Source organism: Melanerpes formicivorus, unplaced genomic scaffold (genome assembly GCF_026170545.1).
Source record: "Melanerpes formicivorus ecotype bairdi unplaced genomic scaffold, bMelFor1.0.p_v2 SCAF_106, whole genome shotgun sequence".
Classification (NCBI taxonomy): Eukaryota; Metazoa; Chordata; class Aves; order Piciformes; family Picidae; genus Melanerpes; species Melanerpes formicivorus.
The window spans coordinates 1,613,998-1,631,637 of NW_027142458.1; the positions used below are offsets into that span (position 1 = coordinate 1,613,998).

Below are 17,640 nucleotides of genomic sequence, written 5' to 3' on the forward strand. Positions count from 1 at the left end.
CACACTTTCCTTCATGTACCCCAAAATGCTGGGTAGAATTTTGGCCCATACTCACATACCAGGCAAAGGATTTGAGATAGGAACACAGTGAATATTTTGTAAAACTAATGTTAGCCTTCTGCATTCCTCTCCCAGGGGTTTCTCACTCATTTGTGTTCTTCATTAATAGTCCCAGAGTTCCTCCTCTCATTAATTCTATTTTTAGCTCACTCATGTCTGTTCTGGTGGCTGCAGTAAGGCTCTTGCACTCCCTATTGTCTGAGGGCATCATCTGCTGATATGAGAGAGGGCTCTGGCTGCCTTTGTGCAGGCAGGCTGCCAGCCTGAGGTGTGTCCTTCCTGGGGTCTGTCCTCCCTTCTGTCACATTTCAGGGGGTTTCCCTCAGTTTTTGAATTTCCCCCTCTGCCCTGCATGCCAGCATCCTGGGAAATGTGTGTGTTGAACCCAGGTTCTGTTCTGTGGTAAGTCACCTACTTGTGACTGCCTACCAAGGGATCACAGAATGCTTTGGGTTGGAAGGGACAGAATCACAGAATCACCAAGGTTGGAAGAGACCTCAAAGATCATCAAGTCCAACCTGTCACCACAGACCTCATGACTAAACCATGGCACCAAGTGCCACGTCCAGTCCCCTCTTGAACACCTCCAGGGATGGTGACTCCACCACCTCGCTGGGCAGCACATTCCAATGGTGAACGACTCTCTCTGGGAAGAACTTTCTCCTCACCTCAAGCCTAAACTTCCCCTGGCACAGCTTGAGACTGTGTCCTCTTCTTCTGTTGCCTGGGAGAAGAGACCAACCTCCACCTGGCTACAACCTCCCTTCAGGTAGTTGTAGAGAGCAAGAAAGTCTCCCCTGAGCCTTCTCTTCTCCAGGCTAAACAACCCCAGCTCCCTCAGCCTCTCCTCACAGGGCTGTGCTTCAGGCCTCTCCCCAGCCTCGTTGCCCTTCTCTGGACATGTTCAAGAGTCTCAATGTCCTTTTTAAACTGAGGGGCCCACAACTGGACACAGGACTCAAGGTGTGGCCTAACCAGTGCAGAGTACAGGGGCACAGGGGCACAATGCTTCTGCGTCATAGCCAGAAGGTCTCCCCTTAGCTTCCTCTTCCCTAGTTCCCTCAGCTGCTCCTCACCAGCCCTGTTCTCCAGACCCTACACCAGCTTCCTTGCCCTTCTCTGGACCTACTCCACCACCTCAACATCCTTCTTGGAGCGTTCAGCCTCCTTTTCTCCAGACTAAAACTTGGTTTAAATCTTTATTTCTCTTCCTCAATTCCCCCCCCTCCCCCCCACCTCTTACAAAACCACACTTTAAAAGAATAAAAAGAGAATACAAAAAAAAAATTATCCTTTTGAGGAAACAGCTGAGGCTTAGTGCCTGTTCTGATGGGGTTTATTAAACCTCAGCTTCCCTCTCTCTAAATCAATAGCCTTTTCATTTTCAAAAGTAATCATTTGTCTGACGTGGTTTACCTTCCACCAACCTGTGTTGACTCCCCCTATTAAATTGTCCTCCTCCAACTGTAGGCTTAAGCTGTCTATAAATGTCACCTGAAGAATGTTCTGATATACATGCTCCATAGGCAATTCTCAGCTCCTCTTCCAGCCTGCCCAGACATTGCAAACTTACCCTTCAGCAGTCACTTTAGACTGCCCCAAAAATTCAGTAGTCACAGAATGCAGCAGGTTGGAAGGGACCCTCACTCAAAGCTCATCTTCTCTTGTCCCCCTGTAGTCAGCAGGGTCACCTGCAGTTAGATCAGCCTGCCACAGGGCCACATTGAGTCTGATCTTGAATGTCTCCAGGGATGGGACCTCCAACACATCCCTGGGCAACCTGGTTTCACTGTTTCACCACCCTCATTGTGAGGAACTTCCTCCTAATGTCCAACCTGAGTCTCCCCTGCTCCAGTTTCAAACCACTGCCCCAGTTTCAAACCACTGCCCCTCATCTGTCACTACAGACCCTTCTAAACAGTCCCTCCACAGCCTCCCTGTAGGTCCCCTTCAGATACTGAAATGCAGCTCTAAGGCCTCCCTGAAGCCTTCTGTTCTCCAGGCTGAACAACCCTAACTCTCCCAGCCTGATCCCACAGAGGAGGTGCTCCAGCCCTCTGATCATCTTTGTGGCCTCCTCTAGACTGGCTCCATCAGGTCCATGTTCTTCTTCTCTTGAGGTCCCCATATCTGGACACAGTACTCCAGGGTAGAGTAGAGTGTCAGAATCACCTCCCTTAATCTGCCAGCTATATGCAGTGGTTCAGCTTCTGGCTGTAGGTCATTCATGGCCAAGCAGCTTTTTCTAAGCCTTCAGCTTATTGTAGAAGTGTGAGCCTATTGAATTATTCCCTTCTGAAGCTCTTTGGTACCACCTAAATATGTACCTCCTGCCCTCCTTCCATATATTTCCTCTATCCCCCTTCTCCCTGAAGGCAGCTAAATGGACTGCAGGTGCTTTGACAAGCACTGCTAGGACCTGGAATGAAAGCCAACATCTTGCCTTCAAGGATTGAAGCTGAAAGAGGACAGATTTAGACTGGAGATTAGGAAGAATTTCTTTACAGTGAAGGTGGTGAAACACTGGAACTGGTTGCCCAGGGAGGTCATGGATGCCTCCCCCGTGGAGATGTTCAAGGGCAGGTTGGATGAGGCCTTGAGCAACCTGCTCTGGTGGAAGGTGTCCCTGCCCATGGCCCATTCTGTAACTCCGTGATTTCTCCAAACTTCTGGTGCTTATCATTTAAAGTCAGGTGATAGCCATGTGGGAAATCTCTGGAGGTGTATCTTTATTCAGTCATTTGTCCCAAGACCAAAGGTGATGGTGGAATGCTTGGTGTGGGACCCTCAGTGTGCAAGACCCCACCTGGAGTACTGTGTCTGGTTCTGGAGCCCCTATTACAAGAGGGATGTGGAGGTGCTGGAAGGTGTCCAGAGAAGGGCTACAAGGATGATCAGAGGGCTGGAGCTGCTCTGCTATGAGGACAGACTGAAGGAGTTGGGGCTGTTCAGTCTGGAGAAGAGAAGACTCCGAGGTGACCTCATTGTGGCCTTCCAGTATCTGAAGGGGGCCTACAGGAAGGCTGGGGAGGGACTTCTCAGGATCTCAGGTAGTGATAGGACTAGGGGGAATGGAATGAAGCTGGAGGTGGGGAGATTCAGACTGGATGTGAGGAGGAAGTTCTTCCCCATGAGAGTGGTGAAGCCCTGGAATGGGTTGTCCAGGGAGGTGGTCGAGGCCCCATCCCTGGAGGTGTTTAAGCCCAGGCTGGATGAGGCTCTGGCCAGCCTGATCTAGTGTGAGGTGTCCCTGCCCATGGCAGGGGGGTTGGAACTAGATGATCCTTGTGGTCCCTTCCAACCCTGAATGATACCATGATACTATGATACAAGAGCAGTAGCCCTGGTGCTGCCTGACCTGTTCTGAGCCTGGTTTGAGTCTCTCTCTTGGCTTTCAGCCCTGATAACATGGGTCTGCTGGACCCAGCCACCAGCGATGGCCGAGTGATTTTCTTCTTGCCCTGGGAGAAGATGACGATTGCAGGAACCACAGACAGCCCAACTGATGTCACCTCCCATCCCATCCCGACAGAAGAGGACATCAACTTCATCCTCAACGAAGTGCGGAACTACCTTAGCGTGGATGTTGAAGGTAAAGCTCTGTCAGCTCTGTTTGGCCCTGATGACTCCCTGGCACTTCAGCTTGAATCAGTGCTCTCTGTGATCTAGCCACCGTGGTCCTGGGGCCTCTCAGTGCTTCTAAAGCTGCGTTAGGACATCAGTGTGCTCCTGATCTCTTTCAGAGCTATATGATGATGCTTTTCCAGATAACACTGCACTACTTAGGTTTAGCCTGGATGTTAGGAAGAAGTTCTTCCTGGAAAGAGTGATTGATCATTGGAATGTGCTGCCCAGGGAGGTGGTGGAGTTACCATCCCTGGAGGTGTTTAGGAAGAGCCTGGATGGGGTGCTCGGTGCCATGGTTTAGTTGATTAGATGGTGTTGGGTGATAGGTTGGAATGGATGATTTCAAAGGTCTCTTCCAACCTGGTTAATTCTATTCTATTCTATTCTATTCTATTCTATTCTATTCTATTCTATTCTATTCTATTCTATTCTATTCTATTCTATTCCATTCTATTCCATTCCATTCCATTCCATTCCATTCCATTCCATTCCATTCCATTCCATTCGGACTATTTAAATAGAAAGGAAGGGACCTCTGGAGATCATCCAGTCCAAGCCCTGTGCCAATGCAGTGGCACCCACAGCAGCTTGCCCAGCATCACAATGGCCAGATGGGTTTGGAAGCTCTCCACAGAAGGAAACTCCACAACCTCTCAGGGCAGCCTGCTCCAGGGCTCCAGCACCTTCACACCAAACAAATTTCTCCTCATCCTCAGGTGGAACCTCCTAGGTTCCAGTTTGTGCCTGTTGCCCCTTGTCCTGTCACTGGACCACACTGACAAGAGTCCTCTTGCCCCCCACAGGTCTCTTCGCTCTTGCTGAGCATTGATCAGATCCCCTCTGGGGCTGCTCTTCTCCAGGTTCAACAGCCCCAGGGCTCTCATCCTATCCCTGTAGGGGAGGTGCACCAGCTCTCCGATCATCTTTGTGGCCTCCTCTGAACCTGCTGAAACAATTCTGTGTCCTTCTTGTGTTGTGGGCTCCAGAACTGCATGCAGTACTCCAGGTGGGGTCCCAGCAGAGCAGAGGGGGCAGAACCACCTCCCACATCCTGTTGGTCACACTGCTTTTAATGGCCATGGCTATGCTGGGTTAACAGTTGGACTTGATGATTCTATGGTTCTATAATCTCATACTTTAGCCTTGAGAAGAGAAGACTGAGAGGGGATCTGATCAGTGTGTATAAATATCTGAGGGGTGGGTGTCAAGTGGAGGGGGCCAAGCTCTTTTTGGTGGTGTGCAGTAATAAGACAAGAAACAACAGGTTCAAGCTTGAAGGTAGAACCTCAACATGAGGAGAAACTTCTTTACAGTGAGGGTGATGGAGCACTGGAACAGGCTGCCCAGAGAGGTTGTGGAGTCTCCTCTGGAGACTTTCAAAACCTACCTGGATGCATTTCTGTGCAGACTACCCTAAGTGCTTTGGTACGGGGGTTGGACTCAATTTCTTGAGGTCCCTTCCAACCTCTAATGTACTGAGTGTTCTTAGAGGTCTTTTCCAGCCAAATCCATTCTCTGATTCCATGATAGATAAGCCCAGGATGTAGATAGGAAGGAATAGCATAGCATAGCATAGCATAGCATAGCATAGCATAGCATAGCATAGCATAGCATAGCATAGCATAGCATAGCATAGCATAGAATTAACCAGGCTGGAAGAGACCTTCCAGATCATCGTGTCCAACCCGTCATCCAACACCATCTAATCAATTAAACCATGGCACCAAGCACCCTATCAAGTCTCCTCCCAAACACCTCCAATGATGGTGACTCCACCACCTCCCTGGGCAGCACATTCCAATGGCCAATTTCTCTTTCTGGGAAGAACTTTTTCCTAACCTCCAGCCTAAACTTCCCCTGGTGCAGCCTGAGACTGTGTCCTCTTGTTCTGGTGCTGGTTGCCTGGGAGAAGAGACCAACCCCCACTAGGCTACAACCTCCCTTCAGGGAGTTGTATAGAGCAATAAGGTCTCCTCTGAGCCTCCTCTTCTCCAGGCTAAGCAACCCCAGCTCCCTCAGCCTCTCCTCACAGGGTTTGTGTCCCCAGCTTTGTTGCCCTTCTCTGGACACCTTCCAGCATCCCAACATCCTTCCTAAACTGAGAGGCCCAGAACTGGACACAGGACTCAAGGTGTGGCCTAACCAATGTAGTGTACAGGGGCAGAATGACCTCCCTGCTCCTGATTCCATGATAGGTAAGCCCAGGATGTAGATAGGAAGGAAGCTGGTGGAGCTAGGAGGATGAAGAAGGCAGAGCTATTGGGAGGGGACCCTACAGAAGCCCTGTCTGAAGGCTTCAGCTGCTTTGAGCAGAGCCTACCTGCACACACACGCTGCTCATCACGCTCGCAATTAGCAGCCTTTATAGATTGCTTGTCACTGACTTGAGGACGTGGTGGTGGCCCTATCAGCTGGCTGCAGCCCTTCCTTCCTGCTGCCAGAGCCAGTGCCAGGGTTATCAACTGCCACAGGCTTGGCAGGGCTCCAAGCTGCTTAATGAGGGCATCGGGCTCGCACACGCGCGCCGCGCTGCGCTTTCCACTTCCATCAGTTTGCAGAAACCTAATGTGGGAATCTTCTTTCTGCGGTTAACACTTCACCTTGGCAGGTTCAACACGCTGGCAGAGCACCACTGCTTGTGGGAGATCTGTTTTGTGGTCTTTGGGGGATAGTTTTTTGTGGTGGGGTTTTGGGTTGGTTGTTGTTTGGGGGGGGAGGGGTTTTTTTGGACCGATTTCTTTCGACCCTCGTTAGGCTGAAAGCTGGATAAAAAGAAAACCAACCTCAATGTTCCAAAGACTTCAGAATCCAGAAAAGGAGTCATTTATTGATGTATTTATGTATTTTCCTTCCCACTTGCAAATTTCATAAGCCACCAAATGGACGTTGTTAAATTCTCTTCCTGGTCCTGTTTATTGGTCCATTAAAATGTGGCTTTTAGAAGCTGAAGTGTTTTTATTCATGGAGTCATGGAGTGGTTTAGGTTGTGGAAGGGACCAGCCCCAAAATGGATTTGGTTAAATTCTCTTCTTAATCCTGTTTGTTGGTCCATTAAAATGTGGCTTTTGGAAGCCTGGGGGATTTTCATTCATAGAATCATAGAATGGTTTAGATTTGAGGTCTCTTCCAGCCTTGGTGATTCTGTGATTGGAAGGGACCAGGCACAAAATAGATTTGGTTAAATTCTCTTCTTAATCCTGTTTATTGGTCCATTAAAATGTGGCTTTTAGAAGCTGAGGTGTTTTCATTCATGGAGTCATGGAGTGGTTTAGGTTGTGGAAGGGACCAGCCACAAAATGGATTTGGTTAAATTCTCTTCCTGGTCCTGTTTGTTGGTCCATTAAAATGTGGCTTTTAGAAGCTGAGGTGTTTTCATTCATAGAATCATAGAGTGGTTTAGATTTGAGGTCTCTTCCAAATTTAGTGATTCTGTGATTGGAAGGGACCAGCCACAAAATGGATTTGGTTAAATTCTCTTCTTGGTCCTGTTCGTTGGTCCATTAAAATGTGGCTTTTAGAAGCTGAGGTGTTTTCATTCATGGAGTCATGGAGTGGTTTAGGTTGTGGAAGGGATCAGCCACAAAATGGATTTGGTTAAATTCTCTTCTTGGTCCTGTTTGTTGGTCCATTAAAATGTGGCTTTTGGAAGGCTGGGGGATTGTCATTCATAGAATCACAGAGTGGTTTAGATTTGAGGTCTCTTCCAGCCTTGGTGATTCTGTGACTGAAAGGGACCAGCCACAAAATGGATTTGGTTAAATTCTCTTCTTAATCCTGTTTATTGGTCCATTAAAATGTGGCTTTTGGAAGCTGAGGTGTTTTCATTCATGGAGTCATGGAGTGGTTTAGGTTGTGGAAGGGACCAGCCACAAAATGGATTTGGTTAAATTCTCTTCCTGGTCCTGTTTGTTGGTCCATTAAAATGTGGCTTTTAGAAGCTGAGGTATTTTCATTCATAGAATCATAGAGTGGTTTAGATTTGAGGTCTCTTCCAACCTTGGTGATTCTGTGATTGGAAGGGACCAGCCACAAAATGGATTTGGTTAAATTCTCTTCTTGGTCCTGTTTGTTGGTCCATTAAAATGTGGCTTTTGGAAGCTGAAGTGTTTTCTTTCATAGAATCATAGAGTGGTTTAGATTTGAGGTCTCTTCCAACCTTGGTGATTCTGTGGTTGGAAGGAACCAGCCATTAAAATGTGGCTTTTGGAAGCTGGGCTATTTTCATTCATAGAATGGTTTAGGTTGGAAGGGACTTTCAAGATCATCTGGTTCCAAGGCCCCTGCCTTGGGCAGGGACCCCTTCCGTTAGACCAGGTTGCTCAAGGCCTCATCCAGCCTGGCCTTGAATACCTCCAGGGTGAGGGCATCCACAGCCTCCCTGGGCAGCCTGTTCCAGTGTCTCATCAGCCTTTTCCTACGACTGTTAAAGGCTTTTGTGATAGGTTTCTCAGAGATTGTGGTTGAGGTCCCATCTCTGGAGACATTCAAGATATCATTCAAGTCATTCCATGATTCTATATCTCTGTTGTCTTAGGGTTTTAACTGTTTTGAACGACAGACCACCCTGCCTCTGGCTTTGGGGTACAAAACATCCCTGATACTAGCCAGGGCTGTGCTGGTTTTGCTTCTGTAGCCCAGCTTGTTCACAGGCTCATAGGATGTTAAGGGCTGGAAAGGACCTCTGGAGATCCTCGAGTGCAACCTCCCTGCCAGAGCAGGATCATAGAATCCAGCACAGGCCACACAGGAACACATCCAGATGGGGCTGGAAAGTCTCCAGAGAAGGAGACTCCACAACCTCTCTGGGGAGCCTGTTCCAGTGCTCTGTGACCCTCACAGTGGACAAGTTCCTCATGTTGAGGTGGAACCTCCTGTGCTGTAGTTTCCATCCATTGCCCCTTGTCCTATCCCAGGGTGCAAGTGAGCAGAGTCTGTCCCCTCCCTCTTGACCCCCCAGTCCTCAGATATTGATAAACATTGATTAAATCCCCTCTCAGTCTTCTCTTCTCCAAACTAAATAGCCCCAGGGCTCTCATCCTCTCCTCACAGGGCAGTGCTGCAGTCCCATATTGCTCTTCTTTGGAGAACCTTCTCCGGCTTTTTGAGTTGTTTAGCTCCCAAGCACAGCCCCCATCCCCCAGCAAGTATCTGCTTGGAGACAACACCACTTTGGCTGATCTTTGACTGCTCTTTGCTCCTGGACAGTGAGAAGAGGTGATGTGTTGGCAGCATGGAGTGGCATTCGTCCCCTGGTCACAGACCCCAACTCCAAGGACACGCAGTCCATCTCCCGCAACCACGTCGTTAACATCAGTGAGAGCGGCCTGGTCACCATCGCAGGTATGGCTTTGTTGGGCCTTCCCCAGTGGGGCTTGGTCCAGACTTTTCCTGTTGCAGGATGATCCTGCACTGCTCTATAGTCATGGCTTAATGGCCATCATGGTGTTGGGTCGATGGTTGGACTCACTGACCTTATAGGTGTTTTCCAACCCAAACTGTTCTGGGGTTGTGTGATGCTGGAGGCACTACTGGCCTGTGGGAGAAGGACCAGTAAGAATTATGTGATATATAAAATATATATGTATGGCATGGTTTGGCTTGGGAGGGGCCTTAAAGATCATCTAGTGCCCATCCCCTGCCATGGGCAGGGACACCTTCCACTGGACCAGGTTGCTCAAGGATTTGGAACACCTCGCGGGAGGAGGCATCTACAACCTCCCTGGGCAACCTTTCTCACCACCCTCATTGTGAAGAACTTCCTTCTAATGTCCAACCTAAATTTACCCTACTCCAGTCTCAAACCATTGCCCCTCATCCTAGCACTCCAAATCCTTGTCAGAAGTCCCTCCCCAGCTCTCCTGTAGCCCCGTTCAAACACTGAAGGCTGCTGTAAGGTCTTCCCGGAGCCTTTTCTTCTGCAGGCTGAACAGATCAGCACACATCAGCTTGGTATTCTGCCACTTTGAAATACTGAAGGCTGCTGTAAGGTCTCCCTGGAGCCTTCTCTTCTGCAGGCATGAGCTTGGTATTCTGCCACTTCCCCCCAAATAAAGTGGTGAATGTGTGGTTGCAGGTGGGAAGTGGACAACCTACCGTGCCATGGCCCAGGACACCATCGATGCAGCTGTTCAGGCACACGGTCTGAAGGCAGGTTCCAGTAAGACCATTGGACTGCAGCTACTAGGGGCTGAGGACTGGAGTCCCACCCTCTACATTAGGTTGGTCCAAGACTATGGACTTGAAAGTGAGGTGAGTCATGATTGCTGCTGGTATTCCTGTGTTGGAGGGGTTTTGCAGCAGTGTCGCTGCTGCTCTTACCCCTTCACAGCCCAAGGAGTTTCCTCCCACACAATCAACATCCAGTGCCCTCCTCAGGTCGTTTGTGGCTTGTGATAAGAGGCTTGGCAAGCACCTTCTGTGTCTTTGATGTGCTTTCCAAAGCATGGAGTCACAGAGTGGCTTGGGTTGGAAAAACCTTTTAAGATCATCCATTCCAACCATTTTCTAACCCTACCAAGGCTAGGGCTAAACCATGTCCCTCAGCACCACATCTCTGCATCTTTGAAACACCTCCCTGGGGAGCCTGTTCCAGTCTTTGAGGACACTTTCAGTGAAGAAGTTTCCTCTAAAGTCCAACCTAAACCTCTCCTGGTGTAATTTAAGGCCATTTCCTCTTGTCCTGTCACTGGGAGAAGAGACCAACCCACATCTGGCTCCAGCTTCCTTTCAGAGAGTTGCAGAGAGCAATGAGGTCTCCCCTCAGCCTCCTTTTCTCCAGGCTGGACAACCCCAGTTTCTTCAGCATGTTGAATTTTGTTTTCAACTCCATAGGTGGCTCAGCATCTGGCTTCAACATATGGTGACAAGGCTTTTGAGGTGGCCAAGATAGCCCAGGTGACAGGGAAGAGATGGCCCATCGTGGGGAAACGGCTTGTGTCGGAATTTCCTTACATTGAAGCTGAGGTACGTGCAGAAACTCCATCATGTCCTCTGAATCCCAGCATGGGGGGGTTGAAAGGACCTCTGGCACCCTCACAACAAAGAAGTTTCTCTTCATCTTCAGGTGGAACCTCCTGGTTCCCAGTTTCTGCCTGTTGTCCCTTGTCCCATCACAGGGCAAGAAGTCTGATGAGACTGGCCTCATCCTTTTGTCCCCCAGGCTTTAGCTCTTGCTGAGCGTTGCTCAGATCCCTTCTGGGGCTGCTCTTCTCCAGGCTCCACAGCCCCAGGGCTCTCAGCCTTTCCTCCTCACAGAGATGCTCCAGGCCCCTTGGAGCCTCCTCTGGACTCTCTCCAGTAGTTCCCTGTCCCTCTTAAAGTGGGGAGCCTAGAACTGGGTTCACTGGATTCTCTTCAGTACTTGCCTGTGTCTCTGGAACTGGAGCCTAAAACTGGACTCATTTATCCAGATGTGTCCTCATTGGGACAGAGTAGAGGGGATGGAGAACCTCTGACCCACTGGGCACACTCTTGATGTGCCTCAGGAGACATCTGACCTTCTTGGCTGGCCATGAGGGTACATTGCTGACTCCTGGGGAGCATGTTGTGCTCCAGCACTCCAGAATAGAATAGAATAGAATAGAATAGAATAGAATAGAATAGAATAGAATAGAATAGAATAGAATAGAATAGAATAGAATAGAATAGAATAGAATAGAATAGAATAGAATAGAATAGAATAGAGCAAGTTGGAAAAGACCTTTGAGATCATTGAATCCCACAGGTCACCCAACACCATCTAATCGACTAAACCATGGCACCAAGCACCCCATCCAGTCTCCTCTTGAACACCTCCAGGGATGGTGACTCCTCCACCTCCCTGGGCAGCACATTCCAATGGCCAATCTCTCTTGCTGGGAAGAACTTCTTCCTAACATCCAGCCTAAACCTCCCCTGGCACAGCTTGAGACTGTGTCCTCTTGTTCTGGTGCTGCTTGCCTGGGAGAAGAGACCAGCCCCCACCTGGCTACAACCTCCCGTCAGGGAGTTGTAGACAGTAAGAAGATCTCCCCTGAGCCTCCTCTTCTCCAGGCTAAGCAACCCCAGCTCCCTCAGCCTCTCCTCACAGGGCTGTGCTCCAAACCCCTCCCCAGCTTTGTTCCCTTTCTCTGGACACATTCAAGAGTCTCAATGTCCTTCTTAAACTGGGGGGCCCAGAACTGGACACAGGACTCAAGGTGTGGCCTCAGCAGTGCTGAGTACAGGGCAGAATGATTTCCCTGCTCCTGCTGGCCACACTGTTCCTGATGCAGGCCAGGATGCCATTGGCCTTTTTGGCCACCTGGGCACACTGCTGGCTCGTGTTCACCCTACTATCAAACAGTGCCCCCAGGCCCCTCTCTGCCTGGCTGCTCTCCAGCCACTCTGACCCCATCCTGTAGCTCTGCATGGGGTTGTTGTGCTGTTCTCCAGCAGCTCACCCCCTCACTTGTTCACTGTTCCTCTCACCCTCACCTTTGATCCCAGCTGCAGTTTAAAAACGATTCGAAGGGAGAAAGAGCTTCTCAAGCCCTTCTCCTGGTCGGGTGGGAGGCTGTTGCAGCAGGTCACAGCCCAGTGGTGGCGGTTTGTGGTGCTGAGCAGAGGTTCTGGCAGCTCCTGGCTGGTTTCTCAGTGGTGCTTCCCTGTCCCCCATGTGCAGGTGGTGTATGGTGTGAAGGAGTACGCCCGCACCGTGGTGGACATCATCTCCCGCCGCACTCGCCTGGCCTTTCTCAACGTGCAGGCTGCAGAGGAGGCCCTGCCAAGGATTGTGGAGATCATGGGCAAAGAGCTGAACTGGAGTGAGCAGAAAAAAAAGGTACAAAGGGCCTCTGTCATCTGAAACAGGGTTGTTTTTCTGAAGGAGTTTCCAACTCTGAAGGAGTGGACTAGAAGCCCTCGAGTGGTGCTCTCTTCTCCAGAGTGATTCACTTGGTGTCATTCATAGATACAAAGAGTGGTTTGGGTTGGAAGGGATCTAGTTCCAACCCCCCTGCCATGGGCAGCAGCCTATTGGAAGGCAATCAGAATAGCTGGGGAAGGAGCTGGCCTTGGCTGGAGAGGACAAGGAAGATCCAAGTCCTGCTCCCCAGCTTTAAAAGCATATCATAAGAGTGCATTGGGTTGGAAGGAACCCTTAAAGGTCATCCAGTCCAGCCCCCTCTGCGTTAAACAGGGACATCCTCAACTAGATCAGGTTGCTCAGAGCCCCATCAAGCCTGATTTTGAATGTCTCCAGGGATGAGGCCTCCAGCTCCCTGGGCAACCTGGTCCAGTGTTCCACCACCCTCATAGTAGAAAGCTTTTTCCTAATGTCCATCATAGAATAGTTTGGGGTTCGAAAAGCCCTCTAAGATCATCCAGTCCAACCAGCAGCCCAACACCACCATGGCCATTAAACCATCTCCCCAAGTTCCATGTCCCACACATTTCTTGACCACCTCCAGGGAGGTGAAGGAAACTTGGTGTTCCTGCCCTGTTCCTCCTCAGATACTTTGTGTGCTGACCACCTTTTCAGCAGGTCTGAATCAGAAAAGGAGGATGGTGGAGATAATGCTGTAAGACCAGCCTGCTCCTCACACACACACAACTCTTCTTTTGTCCTTGTAGGAAGAGCTTGAAGCTGCTAAAAGATTTCTCTATTTTGAAATGGGCTACAAAGTGAAGTCAGATCAATTGGCAAACAGCTCTGAAATCAGCCTCCTGCCTTCAGATATTGAAAGGTGAGTGAAGAGTTCCCTTTGCTGCTAGGGATTCAGGCCTGCCCTGCTCCCCAGAGGGAGTTCTCTCCCTGGAATTGTTTTGGTTGGAAAAGAGCTACAAGGTCATCGAGTCCAACCATCAGCCTAGCAGCATCACAGCCATGAAACCCTGTCCCAAAGTGCAATGGCTACAGGTTTCTTGAACTCCTCCAGGCATGGTGACTGCATCACCTCCCTGGGCAGCCTGTTCCAATGCCTAGCCACTCTTGCAGGAAAGAAATTGTTCCTCATGTCCAACCTAAACCTCCCCTGGTGCAGTTTCAGGCCATTTCCTCTTGTCCTATCGCCTGATACTAAGGAGAAGAGACCAACCTCCTTTCAGGGAGCTGTAGAGGTCTCCCCTCAGCCTCCTCTTCTCCAGACTAAATAACCCCAGGTCCTTCAGCTGCTGCTCACCAGCCCTGTTCTCTAGTTCTCTGCTGAGCCTCCTCTTGCAGGTACAAGAAGCGCTTCCACATGTTTGACAAGGAGAATAAAGGCTTCATCACCATCCTGGACGTTCAGCGTGTCCTGGAGGTAACCTCCTGTGTTCTTTTGGCTCCCTTTTGTAGCCCCTCCTCTCGAGTTCAGTGTGGCCCAAGCAGTGCTGAGCAGTGCAGCTGAATCAGCTCTGTGCTGCTTCTTTGTCTGCAGAGCATCAGTATGCAGATTGATGAGAACACCCTTCATGAAATCCTCAACGAGGTGGATCTGAACAAAAATGGGCAGGTGGAGCTCAACGAGTTCCTGCAGGTAGGTGCTGCTTTGTCACCAGAGGAGCTGGAATGGGCACAGGCACAGGGATTTAACTGGTTTCCCCTCATTTCTGAAGGGCTGGGTCAGAGGCCAGGGGAGTGGTGTAGTGACAGAGCACTGTGGAGTTGTTGCTCTTTGCCCTGTCACAGGGTGAGAGATACACAGAGAGGTTTAGGCTAGACCTTAGGAAGGAACTCTTCAGCACAAGGATGGTGAGACTCTGGAACAGGTTGCCCAGGGAGGTGCTGGCAGCCCCATCCCTGGATGTTTTGAAGGCCAGGCTGGATGTGACCCTGGGCAAGCTGGTCTAGTGGAAAGTGTCCCTGCCCATAGCAGGGGGGTTGGAACTGGATGATCCTTGAGGCCCCTTCCAACTCTGTGAGTCTGTGAACCCTCCTGTGACCAAACCAGGATGGTGACAACCCACCCAGCTGCTTCTCCCAGGGCTTGAAGCTGAGGGGTGCTGCTGAAGCCTGGTGGTGTCCCAGCTGGCTTCTCTTTTTTCTGAGGAGCCTTTCCTGGTGTGGTGTTCCCACTGCCTGCCATGTCTCTTCTGCCTGGTGGCAATGATGAATGCTGAACATGAGAGAAATTAATGCTGGGGATTTTGGTCAATGTCAGCCCTTTCTTCACTGTGTCAAGTTAAACAAACAAGATCAAGGCAGAGGAAATGGTAATTGTCTCTCTGGAGATGAGCTGCAGATAAGAGCAGCCTTGTTGAATCTAAATGCAGGGAATTTTCACAGGTTGTGGCCAGCATGACAAAAAAAAAAAAAAAGGACAATTTATTGGCCTAAAATGCTGCAGTTCAGCTGGAGAACTGAAAGGCAGCTGGGGGGGAGGGGAGTCAAAAACCCAACTAAACCATACTGGGGGGGTTGGGAGGAGAAACCACAGCTCTGGGAGTTTGCTGATGAATTCAGAGAGAAGAGGAAAGCACAGCTGCTGCTTTAGCTGCTGGAAAGGTCTTCTTCTTACATCCCCCTGCATGTGGAAAGATGGCATTGAGGGGAGGGGAAGCCACTGTTTACTGTGAGGGCTCTGTTTAGCTGTCACTCCAGAACTCCAGCATGGTGGGGGTTAGAAGGGACCTCTGGAGATCAGCCAGTCTGAGCCCCCTGCCAAAGCAGGGGCACCCACAGCAGCTTGCCCAGCAGCACAATGGCCAGGGGGCTTTGGAAGCTCCCCACAGGAGACTCCACAACCTCTCTGGGAAGCCTCCTCCAGGCCTCCAGCACCCTCACACCAAACAAGTTTCTCCTCATCTTCAGGTGGAACCTCCTGGCTTCCAGTTTGTGCCCATTGCCCCTTGTCCTGTCCCTGGGCACCACTGACAAGAGTCTGGCCCCAGCTTCTTGCCCCTCACAGGTCCTTTAGCTCTTGCTGAGCATTGCTCAGATCCCCTCTGGGACTGCTCTTCTGCAGGCTCCACAGCCCCAGGGCTCTCAGCCTTTCCTCCTCACAGAGCTGCTCCAGGCCCTTCAGCATCTTTGTAGCCTCTGCTGGACTCTCTCCAGCAGTTCCCTGTCTCTCTTGAACTCTTGGATTAAGTTAGTTTGGCCATGTTGTGGTTAAGAAGCTGAAGCAACCAGGAATTACCTCTTGTGTGGATTTTGTGGTGGCTCTCTGGGGTTTTGGCTTTCCTGTGCTGAGCAGCCTCGTTAGGACTTGGCTGCCCTACCTCACCGTGTCTGCAAAACACAAAGGCCTCATCAGAGTTTTCATGTATTCACAGGATCATAGAATGGTTTGGGTTGTTAGAAGGGACCTCAAAGATCAGAAAGGACAAGTATAGAGTCCTGCATCTGGGGATGAACACCACCAGGCACCAGTACAGACCTGGGGTTGTCCTGCTGGAAAGTAGCTCCATGGGGAAAGACCTTGGAGTCCTAGTGGACAGCAAGCTAGTGGACAGCAAGTTAGGGACAGCAATGTGCCCTTGTGGTCAGGAGGGCCAATGGGATCCTGGGGTGCAGCAAGCAAAGTGCAGCCAGCATATCTAGGGAGGTTCTCCTCCCCCTCTACTCTGCTCCAGTGAGGCCATTTCTGGAATACTGTGTCCAGTTCTGGGCTCCCCAGTTCAAGAGGGACAGGAATCTGCTGGAGAGAGTCCAGTGGAGGCTATGAGGATGCTAAAGGGACTGGAACATTTGTCTGAGGAGGAAAGGTGGAGAGACCTGGGGCTGTTTAGTCTGGAGAAGAGAAGGCTGAGGGGGACTCTTATGAAGGCCTATGAATGTCTGAGGGGTGAGTGTCAAGAAGAAGGGGTCAGTCTCTTTTCAGTGGTGCCCAGTAACAGGACAAGGAACAACAAACACAAGCTGCAACCCAGCAGGTTCCACCTCAGCAGGAGGAGAAACCTCTTTGGCTTGAGGGTGCTGGAGCAAAGCTACACAGAGTGGTTGTGGAGTCTCCTTCTCTGCAGACTTTCAAGACCCATCTGGATGCATTCCTGTGTGGCCTGCAGGGGTGCTTTGGCAGTGGGTTTGGAGGCAATGATCTCCAGAGGTCCCTTCCAACCCCTACTGTTCCATGATTCTACGATTCCCCTCCCAGATGCTCCTTCAGCTTCAGCAGGGCTGGTCCCACATTTGCAGAGGTCCTGCTGGAGACACCATTGATGATTTTCCTATGCAGGGGAAGAAATCTGAAGGATTCTTAGTTCCCAGCAAAAAATCCAGAGCAGCCTTTGAGGAGCTGCTGGCTATAATTTCGAATCTAATGCTGACTTTATCCGTGGGATCAACAAGAATTAACTAAAACCTTATCACCAGTGTGTGCTCGTTAAGAGAGAGCCCAGCCCAGCTTCAGGGACTTAAAGGCAAATTAGTTTCTAAAAGTCTATAAAGGAATTTGGATTTGCAAGAATGGTGGAAGTCAAGTGCAGTGTCTCTGCAAAGGAGGATGTCTGGATGGAAGGGGCATGGGCTGGGGTCAGGGGTAGAGCAGGAGTGGCGGCAGTGCTGAGTTGGGTACATCCCTAGGGATGCTCAGGTTGGGTGTTAGGAAGGATTCCTTCACAGAGATGGTTCTCAGGCCCAAGTGCCACATCCAATCCTTTTTTGAACACCTCCAGGGATGGTGACTCCACCACCTCCCTGGGCAGCACATTCCAATGGCAAATCTCTCTTGCTGGGAAGAACTTCTTCCTAACATCCAGCCTAAACCTCCCCTGGCACAGCTTGAGACTGTGTCCTCTTGTTCTGGTGCTGGTTGCCTGGGAGAAGAGACCAGCCCCCTCCTGGCTACAACCTCCCTTCAGGTAGTTGTAGACAGCAATAAGGTCTGCCCTGAGCCTCCTCTTCTCCAAGCTAAGCATCCCCACTCCCTCAGCCTCTCCCCCATAAGGCTTGTTCTCAAGGATCATAGAATCAGCCAAAGTTGGAAGAGACTTCCAAGATCATCCAGTCCAACCTATCACACAGCCCTGTCCAATCAGCTAGACCATGGCACTAAGTGCCTCATCCAGTCTCTT

General features: G+C 50.3%; 1 protein-coding gene across 3 annotated transcripts in view; it reads left to right on the forward strand.

The window, feature by feature from the left end:
- The window catches only part of GPD2 (glycerol-3-phosphate dehydrogenase 2), a 77,468-nt gene that overhangs the window by 55,766 nt on the left and 4,062 nt on the right, over window positions 1–17,640 (forward strand). For all 3 annotated transcript variants that reach the window (XM_068166794.1, XM_068166796.1, XM_068166795.1), the window contains exons 9-16: window positions 3,459–3,652; window positions 8,893–9,027; window positions 9,761–9,936; window positions 10,519–10,650; window positions 12,329–12,487; window positions 13,279–13,391; window positions 13,868–13,946; window positions 14,064–14,162. In XM_068166794.1, the coding sequence (XP_068022895.1) occupies window positions 3,459–3,652; window positions 8,893–9,027; window positions 9,761–9,936; window positions 10,519–10,650; window positions 12,329–12,487; window positions 13,279–13,391; window positions 13,868–13,946; window positions 14,064–14,162 (1,087 nt within the window). The remainder of the gene's footprint in view (window positions 1–3,458; window positions 3,653–8,892; window positions 9,028–9,760; window positions 9,937–10,518; window positions 10,651–12,328; window positions 12,488–13,278; window positions 13,392–13,867; window positions 13,947–14,063; window positions 14,163–17,640) is intronic.